Source organism: Corythoichthys intestinalis, chromosome 2 (assembly GCF_030265065.1).
Source record: "Corythoichthys intestinalis isolate RoL2023-P3 chromosome 2, ASM3026506v1, whole genome shotgun sequence".
NCBI classification, from domain to species: domain Eukaryota; kingdom Metazoa; phylum Chordata; class Actinopteri; order Syngnathiformes; family Syngnathidae; genus Corythoichthys; species Corythoichthys intestinalis.
Window position 1 is genome coordinate 54,498,304 of NC_080396.1, and position 14,373 is coordinate 54,512,676.

The window sequence follows — 14,373 nt, forward strand, 5'->3', positions numbered from 1 at the left end:
AAGATCATTAGAGTTCCAGATGAGCCACATCAGCCTCATGGCAGAACACTTGTAATCTATGAATCAGAACAGGCTATTTTGAAAATTGATCCCATAACCTTAGGTGAATTTGCGAGCCCTCTCGACCCAAATGTTAATTGGTCTTCTAAAACTGTTAGAGACGTCGCTCAGGGGGAAATGGGCAGAGAAGTTGCACGCCGGTACCTGAAAGAACTTGAGTTTCTCGGAAGTAATGGGAAAGTAGGCTTCCTCAGCTTCATTTCAAGTGAACTACAGGCAGGCCTCACATCCCAGACTGATACACAACCAGATAATGATCAAAATGTTGATAGTGCCACTCACTACACTGACCAAAGTGACCAAAGTGAACCAGTTGAGCCCACAAGTGCTTTTCACCCCCACACACCTCACATAGATGACAATATTTACAACCCTTCTCATGTACAGAAAGTGGTAGTTGAGCATATCATTCGCACTCAGTCAGCTAACATGCCTCTTTCACATGCAAAAATCCGCACTTTCTCGGGGCGATTACCCAGACCCAATGGTGAGGTTGATTATGAGACTTGGCGCACTCAAGTTGATCTGTTACTCAGTGACTCTTCTTTGACTGATGCACACAAAGTAAGAAAAATCCTTGAAAGCTTGCTTAGTCCTGCTCTAGAAGTTGTAAAGCCTCTAGGGGTCACTGCATCACCAAGCACTTATGTAGCTCAGCTTGAATCTGCTTTTGGTGTTGTGGAAGATGGGGAAGAACTTTTTACTGTATTTCTTGGCTCCAACCAAAACAATGAAGAAAAACCTTCTGCCTTCTTGAGCCGTCTCCACAGCCTTCTCACCAGAGTCGTTTCTAGAGGGGGAGCTTCTGCTTTAAATGTAAACGAATTACTCCTGAAACAATTCATTCGAGGATGTTGGGACCAGAGCTTAATTATTGGTCTGCAGCTTGAAGGGAAACGAAGTTCTCCTCCCTCATTCCCTGATTTTCTCCTGATGTTGAGGACCGAGGAAGATCGACGGTCATCCTAACTAGACCGCATGAAAAAACATTTGGGTGCAACAAAGTCTGCTGCACATGCCCATACCATATTTAGCATGCCTGGGTTTGACCAAATAGCTGAGTTGACCAAACAAGTCCAAATGCTTGTTCAAACCTATTCTTTCAAATCAAATGAGAGTGATCACAAGTGTGCTGCAACTGTTAAACCAAGACAATCACGGACTTCTTCCAGAATCCCTGGCATGCCTCGTGCCTGGTTTTGTTTTAAGTGTGGGGAAGACAATCACATAGCAGCCCACTGCACGAATTTGGCTAACCCCACTCTCGTCAGAGAAAAGAACGTAATTTTGAGGAGTAAACAAGCAGAATTCTCAGCACGACAAGCTTCAACTTCTCCTGCTTTAAACTAATCACAGCTCCTGCTGTGGGACATCCAGGAGCTGACAACAGTGATTTTGAAGGTCCCAAAAGTTATGATGTTAGACAGCAAAACATATGCCCATGCAGCCTATGGACATTTTTAATCCTGTTCCAATTTTGCCTCAAGGTCTTGTTGGGCCACGGTGTGCAGCCACTGTACTTGTTGAGAACATGTCATGTGAATCAATAGTGGACTCTGGTTCGCAAGTAACAACCCTTTCTGAGACTTTCCACAAAGCACACCTTTCTCATCTCCCTATAGAACCTATACAGACACTTCTTGAAATTGAGGGAGCTGGAGGACAGAATGTCCCGTACTTGGGCTATATTCAAACACATATTACGTTCCCCGAGAGTCTGGCCGGAAAAGAACAGCAAGTGGTTTCACTAGCACTTGTCGTTCCTGAATGTCACTTTAACAGAAAGATTCCGCTGTTGATTGGGACCAATGTACTTTTACAGCTTAACGAACAATTGTCAGATCAAAATGGGCCTGAATTTTTTCACGGGCTACGTTCTAAACAGTTTGCAATGATCCTCCAACACGTTGCCCGGGGCCAAAGAAATGACACTCATGCCTATCCTGTCATGTTGCATAGTAAGAAGCCAGTCAAATTTCTTGCAAAGCAGAAGCTATGTCTTATGGGGAATGTAAGAATAAAAAGAACGAACCAGAACACAAGCTTTGTTCTTGAACAGCATGAGCAGTACAAGTTACCAGGGGGACTCTTTGTCAAGTCACTTTTGGTGGACATCAACTATGAAGGCAATACGAAAGTTCCTATCATTGTCCGTAACATGAGCGAACAAAGTGTGACATTGCGTCCAAATACTGTTGTTGCCCAAGCTTGTGCAGCCCAGCAGGTTTCCCCATTAGCACCTGGTCAAGTCCAAAATTCGCCAAGCCGAATCGAACCAGGAAGAGTCAACTTCAATCTTGATGAGTCTCCTCTCTCTGAAGAATGGAAGGAGCGAATACGAAAAAAGTTGCAATCCATTCCTGAAGTCTTTGCTCTTGATGACATGTCATATGGCCACACAACAGCTGTAAAACATCAAATCCGATTACAAGATGAAACCCCTTTCAAAGAGAGGCCAAGGCCAATTCATCCAAGTGACAGAGAGGCAGTGAAAGAGCATCTCCGACAACTACTTGATGCCGGAATCATTCGTGAGTCTCAAAGTCCTTATGCTTCACCCGTTGTATTGGTCAAGAAAAAAAAACGGCTCAATCAGGTTATGCATTGACTATCGCAAATTAAATACGAAAACGATAAGAGATGCATATGCCCTACCGAATATTGAAGAAACATTTACAGCTCTCAGCGGGGCAAAGTGGTTTTCCGTTATGGACCTAAAGTCTGGCTACTATCAAGTTGAGGTAGCCGAAGAGGACAAACCCAAGACAGCTTTTGTGTGCCCCCTTGGATTTTATGAATTTAATAGGATGCCACAAGGTGTCACAAATGCCCCAGGCACTTTCCAACACTTAATGGAGCGATGTGTGGGTGACCTCCATCTCAACGAAGTGCTTGTCTTTTTAGACGACTTAATCGTTTTTTCAGACACATTAGAAGAACATGAAAACAGACTAATGAAAGTTCTCACACGTCTAAGAGACTACGGGCTTAAACTATCACCAGAAAAGTGTTGTTTTTTCCGGGACTCAGTTAAATATTTGAGTCATGTTGTGGATGCTCGTGGAGTTCATACTGATCCGGATAGAGTTTCAGCTTTGAAAACTTGGCCACGCCCATCTACTCTCAAAGACCTGAAGTGTTTCCTGGGCTTTGCGGGTTACTATCGACGTTTTGTCGAGGGATTCTCTAAGATAACGAAACCCCTTAATTGTCTCACCGTCATTTATCACCCACCAAAGAAACGAGGGAAGATTTACAAACGTGAGCCATCCCAAGTAGCTTGCACTTCCAACCAGTCTCTGGCCGAGCGGTGGACTCCCGAGTGTGAGACAGCGTTTCAGACGATAATAGAGAAACTAACTTCAGCACCAATTCTTGCTTTTGCAGACCCACAGCTTCCATATATTTTGCATACAGATGCTTGTCGTGATGGGTTGGGGGCTGCGCTCTATCAAGAGCAGGGAGGCAACCTAAGGGCCATCGCATATCCTAGTCGAGGACTTTCCAAGAGTGAACAAAACTATCCCACACACAAACTTGAGTTCTTGGCCCTCAAGTGGGCTGTGTGTGAAAAATTCAGTGATTACCTTTATGGTTCTTCTTTTGTTGTCCTGACCGATAATAATCCTTTAACATATGTCCTAACAAGTGCCAAGTTGGATGCGGCTGGACACAGGTGGTTGGCAGCCTTGTCAACTTACCATTTCACCATCAAGTACAGAGCCGGTCACAGAAACAAAGATGCCGATGGGTTGTCTCGGCGACCCCAAGAGCCACCTCATGAAGATGAAGTATTTGCAAAAGAAAGAGACCGTATTGAAGACATGAAAAGACGCCTCAGTGATACACCAAATGAAGTAGATCCTGAAACATTTTCTGCACTGTGTCTGCGCCATTCGGTTTCAATTTTATCAGAGCCTCTTGTTGTCGTGGAATCTCTTGCAATTGACCTTACAGCGATTCCTGGGGAGTATGGTGAAAATATCTTACCCTCAATGACAGATATTGATTGGCACAGAGCACAAAGGGTTGACCCCTCTATCGCGCGGGACATAACCTTGTTGGAAAGAGGCGTGAAACCCAAATTCCAAGAAGCGAGTCTTGAATCACTTGATGTTAAACTTCTACTAAAGCAATGGAACAAGCTTGAGTTGAGTAATGGGGTACTCTATAGGAAGTTAAGAGACAACGATTCTTTTGTTCACCAATTGGTACTGCCTCATCAGTATCGTGAAAGAGCTTTGCAAGGTGTGCATGATGAGGTTGGTCACCTTGGCTTTGAGCATGCATTACATCTTGCTCGAGCTAGGTTCTATTGGCCAAGAATGACTCAGTCCATCAAAGACAAATGTCAAAAATGCCCTCGATGTATCATGAGAAAGGGCCTTCCCCAAAGGGCTGCCCCACTAGAAAACATTCAGGCTACTTATCCTCTTGAGTTGGTCTGCATGGACTATTTGTCCATTGAGCCAGATAGTCGAGACACAAGAAATGTGCTGGTGTTGACAGATCATTTTACAAAGTTTGCTGTCGCAGTGCCTACAAAAGATCAAAAAGCCAAAACGATAGCTAAGGCTCTTTGGGATAATCTGATCATCCCCTATGGTTTTCCTTGTCGGTTGCTGAGCGACCAGGGAAGAGACTTTGAATCCAAGATTGTGAAGGAGCTTTGTGGATTGATTGGGGCAAGAAAAATCCGTACGACTCCCTATCATCCTCGTGGGAACCCAGTAGAACGATACAATAGGACGTTGTTGGGCATGCTAGGCACACTTGAGGACAAAGACAAGTACCATTGGCGAGACTTTGTCAAGCCCTTAACACATGCCTACAATTGTACAAAAAATGACACGACAGGATATTCCCCATATGAATTAATGTTCGGCAGACAACCCAGATTGCCTATTGATCTGGTCCTTGGCACTTATCCTATTCGGACTACATTCAGACGCTTCGTTCTAACCTCCAAGAAAGCTACACTCTTGCTTCAGAACACGCAAAAAAGATGGGTCAGAAGAATAAAAAACAGTTTGACAAAAAGATAAGAGCTGCTGAACTCTTTGTTGGCGATAGAGTCCTAGTAAGGAATGTCAACATCAGAGGGAAACATAAACTTGCAAACCGATGGGAGCAAACCATTCACACAGTTGTGAAACGCATCCAAGACAGTCCTGTTTATATTGTTAAACCAGAAACTGGAGAGGGTCCTCAACGCACCCTACACAGAGATTTGCTTCTCCCATGTGGGTTCTTACCTGTCGCAGATCAGAGTGAATTAGATTCCCAAGATGACAACAGAGTGGATATCAGGACAAGAAGTAAAACAAAGAAAAGGAATGAGTCTGATGGCCGAATTGAAGGACTGGACAGTGAAGAGGATCAAATGAGTGAAGAAGAGGAATTTTGCATTGGGAATTGGAACCCGCAGATTGTTACAAAAGGCCCATATGTCAAATCGGACCAGTTTTCACCGGTATTCCAATCGCTTCCAAATGTTCAACCTCATCTGCCCTCACCTGCCACAGCAGTTTCACACAAATCAGCACATGACTTTGACAGCTCTAACATGATCATACAACATGATGTCACTAGATTAGAAAAAGATCAGTTGCCACCTGCAACTGCTGACTCTCCAGACCATGTTGTTATTGACATACCTGAATCTGAATTTACACCTGTCTTACCTGACACAGCTTCCATTCCATTAGAATCTGTGGCCAGCATAGATAAAGTTGAAACTGATGATGTTACTGTAGAGTCAGTAGGATTGAGACGCTCTAATAGAGAAAGACGCCCTCCTAGAAGGTTCACTTATGATGAACTGGGAGAGCCACTGTCTTTGGCCATTGGTTCATTTTTTCAGGCCTTAGGGGTTGCATTCTCTCGAGATTTAGCACACTTTTCACAATGTTCAAATGAGTCACCTGTGCATGAAGGGACCCTTGATGTTCAGAGGGGGAGAGTGTAACCCAGTGTTAAATAACAAGGAAATTCATGTTTTATAAAATCGAATTATTTCCAATGCACCTGAATGCACCACGGCGAAATGTACGCCATCTCTTGCTTGCCCACTCATTTTGCGAGAGAGAGAGCGGGAACGTTAGTCGTTAGGAAAGCTTCTCGAAGTTTCCACGTGTTGGAGACGACTACGGTACATATTGAGCCAACGAGAGAAAAGTTATAGAAGCAAAACTATCCTGGCTGGTTTTTTTTTTGGATTGATTCACTCGTGGAGAAGAGACTACTTGCTACGACCTGGACTGAACCCCAACAACGAACGCCACCAGAGGCGTAGGGGGAAAATTTACAGAGGAGAACACTGACGTTCCTTGACCGCCTACGTTCGTTGAGGGCGGTAGGACAAAAGGATTCATCAGCAGTCATTGGATTTTTTTTATTCTTGAGATCTCAGATTTTTTTCATTTTTTTGGGTCAGGCCTGACACCAGACTAAAGGGGAAAACAAACGATCGCAATTTAATTTTATTTTTTTTTCCTCACTGACTCTAGGTGTCACTATTTAATTTAAAAAGTTTTCATTGCATTTATTGTTTATAAATTGTTCAAGTTCAAAAAATACAGTTGTGTTCCATTACATGTTCTTTTGTCAGTGTGTCTTATGTTGTTGAGTGCCGCTGCCAATCTCCTATGGAACCTAGATTAGTCGAACCCTAAAATTATACAATTTACAACCCAGTCACACGGGTAGAAGGGTTACACTCACAACAAAACTTACTGTGCGTAGACGGACATATATTGAGACTACGTCAGTTCTTTTGATGATGGAAGGCTTGACTTATGCTCCACCTTCGTTAATATTTTTCTAATTTTACAAATTGTAATTTATCGATCTGTTTTGCAAATGCACAAATCGTTTTAAATAAAACAAGGAATGGAATCATGTTGTCTAAATGTTTTATTGCGATGAATATCCACAATAAAAAAGAATGACATTTTGTTTATATGTACATATCTTTTAGTATTTCTTTGTAACAACAAAATCCGTGGCTGCCCTTCTGCATCCGGCAACTGTAGTATTTGTAATTTGCCCTAATTTTGGTCACTCAAGTGGCCGGTGTATCAGTCCACACCTCACGTTAAAACAGGCTGCATAGGTTGTTATAATTTTGTCCACGAATGATCAACAAAGTGATAAGAGCAAACGTACAATCTTTTAGGTAGATCCTTACGTTTAGAGCACATCCTTAACTTATTGTCTGCAGCTGGTTTCGATTTAAGGCGTATGGCGAGGTAGATCCACACTGGCGCTTTGAAGCTGTTCAAAACTTTCCACGTCCATCCATATATATAGGCGCTTCCAGGAGTTCACGCACAGCACAGAAAGCGTCGGAGTCTCATTTACGTCATGCTGAATCAATTTTTTGATTCCTTGGGTTCCTCTGGTTTCATTTTGCAATTTTAACTTTGTCAACTCACTGCTTACTTCAACCGCACTTCATGTTGTTCTGTCTAAACCACAAGTTTGGAGCAGAAATGATCAAAAATGACAGTGCCCATGTTTCGCTCAGGAAAGTTGTCTATACAAGTATAACCATACAAGCTATAAGAGTATAACTCCTTTTAACATTTACATAAAAGTTCAATTAAGAACTGGGATTTGTATTTTTCATATTTTTCATTTATTTTTATACAAATTTTGTTTGCTTAATTAAAGCTAGGAATGCTATGCTTTGTGGCACTGCACTTCTCGCATAAACAAATAAAAATCTTATTATGTTTCACATCGGTATATAAATTGTCTAGTGATGAACCGCATATATCACTGTATTATAATATCATTCTTATCATGTATAAAATTGTATTGTTGTGGAGAGTTCGCTTGATTTGGATTGGATTGAATTGAATGTTGCGATCTTTCGTTTCTCACTAAAGTGTCCTCCTTTTTGGTGTTTTGGAAATGTCCATTCCATACCTCAGAGGTGTTGACATTTTTAATGCTCAAGTTTAGTTACTTTATTCAATAGAGCATCACAAATACTTTGCGTAAACATTTTAAGTTGAACTATCTTGTTGATTTTTAAGTGTAGGTATGAATGTGAATGGTTGTCTATAATTGAGTAAAAGTACACCCTTCTCATCCAAAACCAGCCTGGTTTAGTTCCTGTTTATCTGTCACCCTAATAGAACAAGCAGTAAAATGTGATTCATGTGCATGCACTTCAGAACATTTATTTTAAAAAAGCATACCTTTATTCTTTTGTCTATTTACACAAATATCCACAAAATGGTGGCACAAAAATTGGAAACAATATAAACAAATGTTATGTAACAATTGTTAGATAGTTCCATGTCTTTGAGATCTTGAGCTATAGTGGTTGGGTAGATTAAGTAGAAATCTTGTCATTCCTAAGATCTTTGCTTGAATTTTCATGGTCAAGCCTGACATTTTGGGTATTAAGGCATGTCAGCTGTCTCATCACACTCTCCTCAGATTTTTGTCCTTGAAAAAAATCACCTCTTCCCAATTCACCATGCTATGGTCCTGATTTCCTTATTCTGCCTTTTGGAGCACACATTTCCTCAGGGTTGAGAAGTTCATAAATGCGATCATGGCTTTCCTGCTTCTGTTGTCACTGAATGAAAAAGTGTCTCTGATCAGCTGGCAGGGCTCTATTTCCTTGTAGTAATGGTGCGCTGGTAGAATAATATGTAGGCTTGATTGGTCTGAAGTTGTGTCTCAGAAACTGGTGTCGCACTGTGGGTAGTAAGAGAGAAACCATAAGAACATGTTGCTGTTTTGAGAGAAATATCGGTCATTAAAGATGCATGTAAGATGGTAATAATGATAAGTAAAATGAGCTAAACCAACAGCAACATAAAGGTTATTGCCTTAAACAAAATATTGACAAAACGGTCTCACCTGGAGTCATTGAAGTAACACCATCCATTGTCATCAGAACAACAGGCTGTGTAGTGACCCATGTTGACAGTTCCAACGTGGTTACATATTGCATATAAATCATACAATATTGGTCCTTCAGGGACATACAGAAACACACATGATTCCTCCTTCAGTTGAGATAAATACTGATTGAGAGTTTAAATGAATAGTACCATTTGTTCAATTTGTAATATATTCTTATTCTCTTGTTTAATCAGGAATACACTGGTATCCTCGCAACAAAAATGATTGATTGGAATTGGAAGTGAAGGAAATAGCAAAAAATATTTTTGTACTTATCTCTGCTCAAAATTAAATCAGTGACAGCCAATCACACCAAGCCTGGACATGCATGAGTGTAACAAAAGTCTTACCACAATCAACAGGTCCGTAAGGCCCGAGGTCAAGACTGGTGAGTGGAAAAGACACATAGGCGGTACTTTTACTGATCGACCACCGTGACGTAGTGAAGCGGTTCAGATCTAATTGAACAAGTTAAGTATCATAGGAATATTGTTCATAGATGCAAGCAGGTTATTTAATTGGAATCACGATTAAGGATACGTATTACAATAACATGGGGAAACCTCTGGATGGACAACTTCTTGGTACTTTCTGTATGCCTGTTACACCTCTCACACATCTGAAACACACAGCATTTGGAAGAAAGTTGCAAACAAGCAAAGAGTGAACTTCTCTTCATCAGCTGTACAATGTAGGCACTGTACTGCATGTATAAATCCTCAATTAGTCAACAGCTTCGCTTTCATATTTCTAGTGGGAAATGGGTGTGGATTGTAAATGGGATAGTGTCTGCCAGGTCTAGTAAACCAGCCTATGAAAGGAGGCTGTAGTAACACGTGTGGAATGTGGGCTAGCATCGTCTTGGTGAAATAAGCAGGAATGCCTCAGCAATGTGGCTTCCATGCATTGTGTCAACACACCTCCGTGAACTTTTACGTCAAATGAGTGAGACAAAAAATCCACCACTTAAATATACATTATAAACACTGATTGGGGTTTTAAATTTCGTTATTAGAGAGGTCAAAGGTCACATCTGAATTAACATTCACATGGAGAGATGACAATTTCTTTCCCGTATAATATCGATTAAACAGGATTATCGATTTGGAGCGGTTTGATTTTATTAATGAAAAGGAATCTTACATTAGCATTCGCAGTCACACAGTTATCAGTGTACAACGTGGCTGCAAGCTGTGTTTTCGATGCCAAGTTGGCACTATTCCATTCTTTTGAATTGTTCTTTGTTGCTGAAGTAATAATAGTGAAGGTTTGAGCTACTTCCCAACAAATGGCTGACAAAATAAGGTACATTTCTCCCTCAAAATTCAATTAATGGTCCGGTGTGACTCAATGCCTTTTTTTATTTGACTGTCGCATTACATTGACTACCCTAATTTTCGGACTATAAGCCGCTACTTTTTTCCCTCATTTTGAATTCTGCGGCTTATAGTCCAGTGCAGCTTATTTGATGATTTATTTGGGTTAATAGGTAAAACTTTATTTGACAGCGGCATCATAAGACTGTCATAAGAACGTCATAATTATGACATGACACTATCATGGGCATTACTGAATGCTTATGACAGATGTCAATATGTGTCATATGGCATATTATGTCACTAACTCCATTTATGTCCAGCTCAGATCTTTTACGTCCATTCAAAAGTGAGATAATTTGCTGGATGACACTAACTGACATCTATTATAAGCATTCAGTAATGCATATGACAGTGTCATGTAATAATTATGACTGTCTTATGACAGTATTATGGCACCACTATCCAAGAAAATGTTACCAAATACCATAACTAGCAATTAATGAAACAACTGGGACAGTAACTGAAGAAATAATTAGCACAGAACATGACTATTATTTACATCTGTAGCGCCTCCATGCATGCTAGGAGGAATGTTGGATGACGACAGTGTTGAGAGCAGGTGGCAGCAGAGGTTGACTGTCTACCCCAAGGAAGCAGTGATGGCCAAATGAAGCTTTTAGTGACAATAAGGCTTTGCAGCCAATTGCTTCAAAGCTTAATGGTGGTTCATTTGGTCTCATGACAGTCTTACGGTGCCATTGTCAAATGAAGTGTTACCAGTTAATATCTTTTGGTGTAAATATCCCATAATACAATGAGGACAACTGCGGCTTATAGTCCAGTGCGGCTTATCTATGAACAAATGCCGTTTTCATGTCAAATTTTGTGGCTGGCGGCTTATAGTCAGGTGCGCCTTATAGTCCAGAAATTACGGTAGTTCGACTCATACTCCATAGTGACTTATAGTCTGGAAAACACAGTATCTTTTGCCAGCCTGGCAAGCCAGCCTGACCTTCGCCAGGTACAAGATACATGGCAAATCAGTCAGGTCTGCTGTGGTTTCAATTGGACTGCCAACCTGATCCAATCTGGACCGACAAATCCCAGCACAGCAAATCTTTTTTACACTCTGTGGACTTGTGCGTTCTCGTCTTTTTTCCCGTTTTTTCAACAAAGTGGCTGCTGTAGGGGACTCGATGACACTTTTTTCAGCATCCTGCCATTGCTTGAAGAGAGAACTCCAAAAACAATCTTTGCTCATCGACTCTGAGTTTCTGTCAGACCAAGTCACAGGCCATCCTAGTTTCGCAAATGTTTTGAATAGACTTTTAGTGTCCGTTTTCTTTGCAAAAACAAGTACTGTACACAACAATGCATGATGTACTCTTAGATTCTTCTCACAAAAACGGGAATTATCGTTCACTGGTACGCTCATTCGATTTGACTGCATAACATGATTGTTTTTAAACTACAAATTAACTACAACCGAATGCACGAGTTGCTTTGTGTTTATGTAGCATCCATCCTTTTGTAATTGGACCTTTCAGATTCAGTCTGTGCTTTTTAGCCCCACATCTACCATCGGTCTTCAAATCCAGCCCAAACCACAGAAGACTAGACTGATTTGTCGTGAATGTACATGCCGTAAATCAGACTGGCTTGCAAGGAAAATGTTTTTCCTCATTATAGTATAATCCCTACTCACTGGTGAATTCTCCTTGTCCAATCTCTCCTCCTGAGAAAAGAGGTCCAAGCACTCCTTCAACGTCACCTCTCCAGCAGTGCATCGTTTGGGAATGGGCAGTGACAGGTCGCAGAACACATCAAATGTGTTGGAGTAGTGGGAGCAAATGGAGCAGTGTAGCGAGCTGCGCAACTGGCCCGAGAACAGATCTGTCAGGAGATCGAAGGCAGATAGATATTGCTTACATTTACGAAAGCATGACCCCAGTGTGTGTCTTACCGACTATCTTGCTGTCATCATGATCCAAGTACTTTTTCCATGTGACAGCTGCCTCCTCAGAAATCCTGTCCAGGATTTTAAAATGGAGGATATAATTCAAGAGACATATTTTATAAAGAACCCCCCCCACACACACACACACCTAAATCTGGCATATTTTTGCTCTGGGTCCTTCAATGGCCGTCTAATGTAGGGCTTGCGGTTGATTTCAGTGTGTAGTTTTTCCAAAAGGAACCTGAGAAACTCCTGGGCATCCTGTTGACTGGAAATAACACAGAGAGAAAACAACAACAACAAAATCATACTTTGGATCAGCACCAAATATTTTTCATGATACCTAGTAACCTACGTGTCTTTTATAGTTCAAATAAAATCGAGGGTTTGTGAAAAGACTGGGGGGAAAAAAATACAATTTTGCACATAATTTTAAGTACTTTCTGTGTTTGCCTAACATCTCAATAGAAAAGAGAAAGACATTAGAAAAAAATACAGTATGGTTACCTGTAACCGCTGAAGTAAGGCACAGCATCTTTAAAAATATTGTAAAATTGTCGTGGATTTACAACCGTGTCCTCTTCTTTTTTATCCCAAAGTCCAGACAACACCTGAGAGAAAGCTTAGAATGGAGGATAATCACAATAAGTAAACAGTAGGGCACAACAAAACAACATATGGAATGATGAATGAATGAAGGATTTACCTTCTGTAAGTCTTGGCTCTTCCTTGGAAAATTTGTCATGTCTGTAGGACTTCAGGAGACAGTAGTCTCGCAGGCCACGAGTGTGAGACAAACACTGGACTATTGCATTTAAGAAACACTACAGCCAGAAAGCAAAGTGAACATTTTGACCCCAAATAATGCTTTAGGAAGAAAAATCATTACTTACGGTGTTTCCAATATTTTTAAGACCAGCCCTTCCACTTCCTAATGCAATGAGCTCCTTCTAAAATAAACGACAAGAATGATGAGCAATCATGCTAACCTGTGTCTCAATTGTGTGTCGCATTATTTGACCCCTGTGCATCTTGTCTTAACGTAGGCGTGTCAGTCAGTCTATTTGTGTACACACTATGGCAGATTTAACTTTCTTATCTCATTAGCAAAACAAGAAAGTCTAAAAGGAGGTCAGTCGCAAACATTCATCCAATTAGAAACGCGGGGTGTTGACAGGTGCTTAAACACGTGCGTGCAGCGGTCTTTAGTCCTTGCAGTATAGCTTCATGTAGTTGAATTGAAATTAATATACAAGAGCAAAGGGAAGATCTTATCCAGTATTCATTAATACTTAGCACACACCTCATTGTCAGCGACCAGCAGAAGCCCCATCAGGGATGTATAGAGGACAGACTGCGAGATATCAGCCGCCTCTCTCTGCAAGCCATTCTGGGACACCAAGTTTCGACACAAGGCCTTACAGGAACCCTCCTCGTTGGCGCTGCCGGCTCCGGGCATGTTTTTGTGTCCACCAACAAGGCTCTCAAGCAGGGGGGTTGTTCTTTCACATGCAGTGCAAAGGTGATGGGAATATAGTGGTAGATAATATGAGTCACTGCAGAAAGTCACCCTTTTCTAATGAATGAAGTATAGCAGGGTATTATCCCCTTTCCGTGTAAATGCAGCTGAAAAACAGGATTAGGTATAAATGAGCATCCCCTTGAAGAGTCTTTATCTCAAATAAATCCATCTCACCCTTTGTGACTGCAATACACAATAATGAGAGAACATACAAAACAAATTGAATCAGGCTCTGACTAAAATCAAAGTATTGTTTAATCGTTTGACAAACACTCAGTAATACATGATGCTCTTATCCGATAAGGTTATAAGCGCCGGCTAAATATTGTTAGTCTCAGTTCATAAACATTTTGGACTCACCTGCTGAGCACTTGCCCGAGCTCATCTGCGAACAAGCAGTCCCGACCTAACTGTTCCCATCACCTGCTGAGCTTTTAAAAATGCATGGGGGGATGTCTACTGTTTCACTGTGTGTGTGTGCAGGCTAGAAATGAAAGTCTACCTCTGTGTCCTGCCCTGTCACTGATGTCAATAGAAAGAGGAAGGCAGAGAAGGGAAGAGTGAGAAAGAGGAGTGAGGGAGGGAGGATT

General features: G+C 41.3%; 1 protein-coding gene across 2 annotated transcripts; it reads right to left on the reverse strand.

The window, feature by feature from the left end:
- Positions 1–8,273: 8,273 nt before the first annotated feature.
- On the reverse strand, positions 8,274–14,310 carry usp21 (ubiquitin specific peptidase 21). 2 transcript variants are annotated; one of them, XM_057829823.1, is made up of 12 exons: positions 14,144–14,310; positions 13,565–13,887; positions 13,155–13,208; positions 12,968–13,085; positions 12,769–12,883; positions 12,410–12,529; positions 12,268–12,332; positions 12,010–12,197; positions 9,526–9,604; positions 9,336–9,443; positions 8,941–9,055; positions 8,274–8,775 (listed from the first exon to the last, which is right to left on the reverse strand). In XM_057829823.1, the coding sequence occupies exons 2-12, from the start codon at positions 13,718–13,720 to the stop codon at positions 8,691–8,693; spliced, it is 1,203 nt and encodes a 400-aa protein (XP_057685806.1). In that variant the 5' UTR covers positions 13,721–13,887; positions 14,144–14,310; the 3' UTR covers positions 8,274–8,690. The 2 variants fall into 2 exon arrangements, with proteins under 2 accessions (XP_057685806.1, XP_057685805.1); XM_057829822.1 differs by having other exon boundaries at positions 13,155–13,211; positions 14,144–14,309.
- Between the last annotated feature and the right edge of the window lie 63 nt (positions 14,311–14,373).

Bases quoted from the DNA above. Each gene is read 5' to 3' on its own strand.
- usp21 (XM_057829822.1), bottom strand. From the start codon at position 13,720: ATGCCCGGAGCCGGCAGCGCCAACGAGGAGGGTTCCTGTAAGGCCTTG. The intron at 12,198-12,267 runs GTAAGACACACA...ATCTCCTGACAG, and splicing joins TGATGACAGCAAGATAGTCG to ATCTGTTCTCGGGCCAGTTG. The intron at 9,444-9,525 runs GTATCCTTAATC...TTGTTCAATTAG, and splicing joins TCCCCATGTTATTGTAATAC to ATCTGAACCGCTTCACTACG.